Raw genomic sequence first — 2,781 nt, 5'->3', positions numbered from 1 at the left:
GTCCTTGTACACATGAGAGGGAGCTATGCCTGTGGTACCTTGAACTCGTGGAGCAGATGCCAACATCGGACTTCGAGCTAGATCTCTACCTTGAATGTCATCCAGGTTCACTTGAAACTCAGCACTTAGCTAGGAAATATTAACCTTGAGTTATATTCTTATTTTCCAGAGGCTCTTTCTGACTATGATAACGACATTGTTGAAGTTCAACAACTAAACCTAGAAGTCAGCACTCAGGAAACCATGCCAAATCCAAATACTGTTGAACCAGAGGAAATTGTACAGGAAATTCCAGCACAAGAGATTCCAGTACCTGCTCCTCGCAACCCCCGAAGGGGCCGTCATGAAACCTTTCATGAGAGTAAGGACTTTGATTTGGAACATTCTTTTATTCATTCTTGACTTCACTTTTTTTTTTATAGATGTTGCAGAGAGCAGCCATCAGTCTTTTCGGCGGACTAAGACATTCTTCCCATCCCTCCCTACGGCTACAGATGACGACCTAGAAGAGCTCTCCTCTGCAGCGATGCATAAACAGGTTAGTAAGCATGAATTTTATCTTCAACTTTTAGTTCTAATAATTGATTTTCAGGTTCGCCCTCTATCCCCAACGGCCAGTGTTGGGGAAGTTGCTATTCTCATTGGGGATTACACACAGCTTTTAGATGCTACTAGTCGGGAGCTCTACATGCTTGATCGGTGGATCCATGGTTTGGGTCAGCTCACACCTTATGGGAAGATCGATTTCATCTTTTTTGATCTTCCCGATGGGATGGCACCACCACAGGGGGATACTCCGTCATGGAATGTGTTGCAGGCCCAACACATTTCCCAAGCCTTAAAGGTTGCGAGCAGCTTCATGACATACGAGGGTGTGGTTGTCATGATCCTTCCTCGCTCTCTAATGTGGGAAGGCCTTCTCGCACACTTGGCTGACAACGATGATGGATTTGTTGAGTTTTCATCTGGCTGCCTTCTTTCGAGTATGGCGGTGGACACAAAAGGCACTAGCAGGCAGACGCGAAAGGTGTGTGACTTCTTTATCTATAAATTAACTCTATTCTATTTTTTTTTTCCAGATTTATTCCTGGAACTACCATGCTCTATGCCACATTGGGAACCGGCGTAATGCCACACGAGCTGACGAGCGTGCTGCTCTTGCTTTACCAGGATATGACAGCTCTACAGACATCATCCCAAATGTGATTGACTCGGACGTTCTTCACCCAGCGTTCCCTGGTTATCGACATCGTTCGGTCACGGCCATGCAAATCTTGTTGGAGTTATTTTGTCCGCCAAAGGGGATTGTGCTTGATGCTACAGCAGGATTTGGATCAATGGTGCAGGCAGCAAAAGAGACAGGCCGAGCGGTTTTTGCACTTGAGAAGGAGGGTGCCTTTGAGGACATTCTTAGGAGATTTTGCGACAGGTGATGTTAGTGCTTGAAATAATCTATAATATTTATTCTCAAATGTTTCTATTTTATTAGGTCTACACTTATCACACACAGTGTTTCAGTCCACACGCTTGATCTTGATGATATGGATGATCATATGGACCAAAGTCAATTCCACTTACCTATTTATGCTGAACGTATGGCACAACATTACATACAACACGAGCCTATAGTGAAGGAGCATTCCACTATACCCATTTCTACTTTTCTGGATATGGAAGCAGAAGAAGATTGAATATATTCTGATTTTAATATAAATTATATTGTTTAATATATTATTTTCTTTTTTTGTAGACTAAAAGATTAGTTCATGTCGAACCAATAATCTACATGAGCTTATGGAATACCTTAAACACCTAGATTTTATGTTAAAAATTCTTGGTTCAGGACGAACTAAGGTAGTGCCATTAAACTTTCGCTAGTTAGGGGATTGTATTGACTTCCGTTGACTTTCGTTGACTTTCATTGACTTGAGCTCAGCTCGTGAGCTCAGCTCAAAAACTACCCAGCCCCAACAGAGTTATGGGGGTGCCACTGCCAGCGAATCTCGCCGCCTACCATTTTGCCGAAGTATGGGAGCCACCAGGACCTCCACTCCTCAAGTTGCCTCGCATTTGCCCACTCTTTTAGGATGGTGTAATGAAGATGCAGCACTGCAAGAGTGAGTCTCCACCACAATGCCACAAGTGCCGATATCCTCGCTTGTTGCCCGTCAAAGTGACAATGGTTCCATGCCTCCCAAAGTGCTTGCACTCCAGTCGCTCTCTAGATGGACCAGTGCTCGTGGCCAATTGCCTCCCAGACTGACATCCTGACTTTAGCCCCTGTCGCATCCCACTGGACTCGCATGTTCCATCCGTGTCGTCCATGACGACGAATGTGCCTCCACGCTGGACCGATGGCTGGACCTCTAGCTCCCTCGAACCAGTGGAGGATATCCCCGCTCCGAGCCTCAAACTCTAGAATGTCTCCTAATTCCTGCGTCACCTTGAAGATCTGCCGCCATACCTCTCTTGCCATATCACATTCCTAAAGTGCATGGCATGCTATCTCTAGCTCGCCACACTCTTTGCATCGTCAACATGCATCCTCTTGAAAACACTGTCCTACTAGCAGCCCGTTGTTTGCCACCAACCAAACGGTGGCCTTGACTTTCTCCTCTACCAGTAGTCTCCAGAACGCTAGTGTGTTGTCCACCACTATATTAGCTTCAACTCCTTGTGCAATCCATTTCTTCTAGAGCTTGGGTGTTGCGAATGTGACTTCGGGTGTCGAAAGTTACCTGTCAGCTAGTCCTTTCGAATATCTTTCCTTATTGCCACGAT

The 2,781-nt window shown here is 45.4% G+C and overlaps 1 protein-coding gene across 1 annotated transcript; it reads left to right on the top strand.

Moving 5' to 3' along the window:
• Positions 1-968: 968 nt before the first annotated feature.
• LOC9661102 lies at positions 969-1,438 on the top strand. The gene is made up of 2 exons (XM_024665990.1): positions 969-1,027; positions 1,080-1,438. Exons 1-2 carry the CDS (start codon positions 986-988, stop codon positions 1,431-1,433), a joined length of 396 nt encoding a protein of 131 aa, XP_024521758.1. The 5' UTR covers positions 969-985; the 3' UTR covers positions 1,434-1,438.
• Positions 1,439-2,781: the final 1,343 nt, after the last annotated feature.

The sequence above is a fragment of the Selaginella moellendorffii genome, unplaced genomic scaffold (assembly GCF_000143415.4).
Source record: "Selaginella moellendorffii unplaced genomic scaffold, v1.0 SELMOscaffold_132, whole genome shotgun sequence".
Classification (NCBI taxonomy): Eukaryota; Viridiplantae; Streptophyta; class Lycopodiopsida; order Selaginellales; family Selaginellaceae; genus Selaginella; species Selaginella moellendorffii.
The sequence above is the reverse complement of the archived record's forward strand: the minus strand, read 5'-3'. Positions and strand labels throughout refer to the sequence as shown.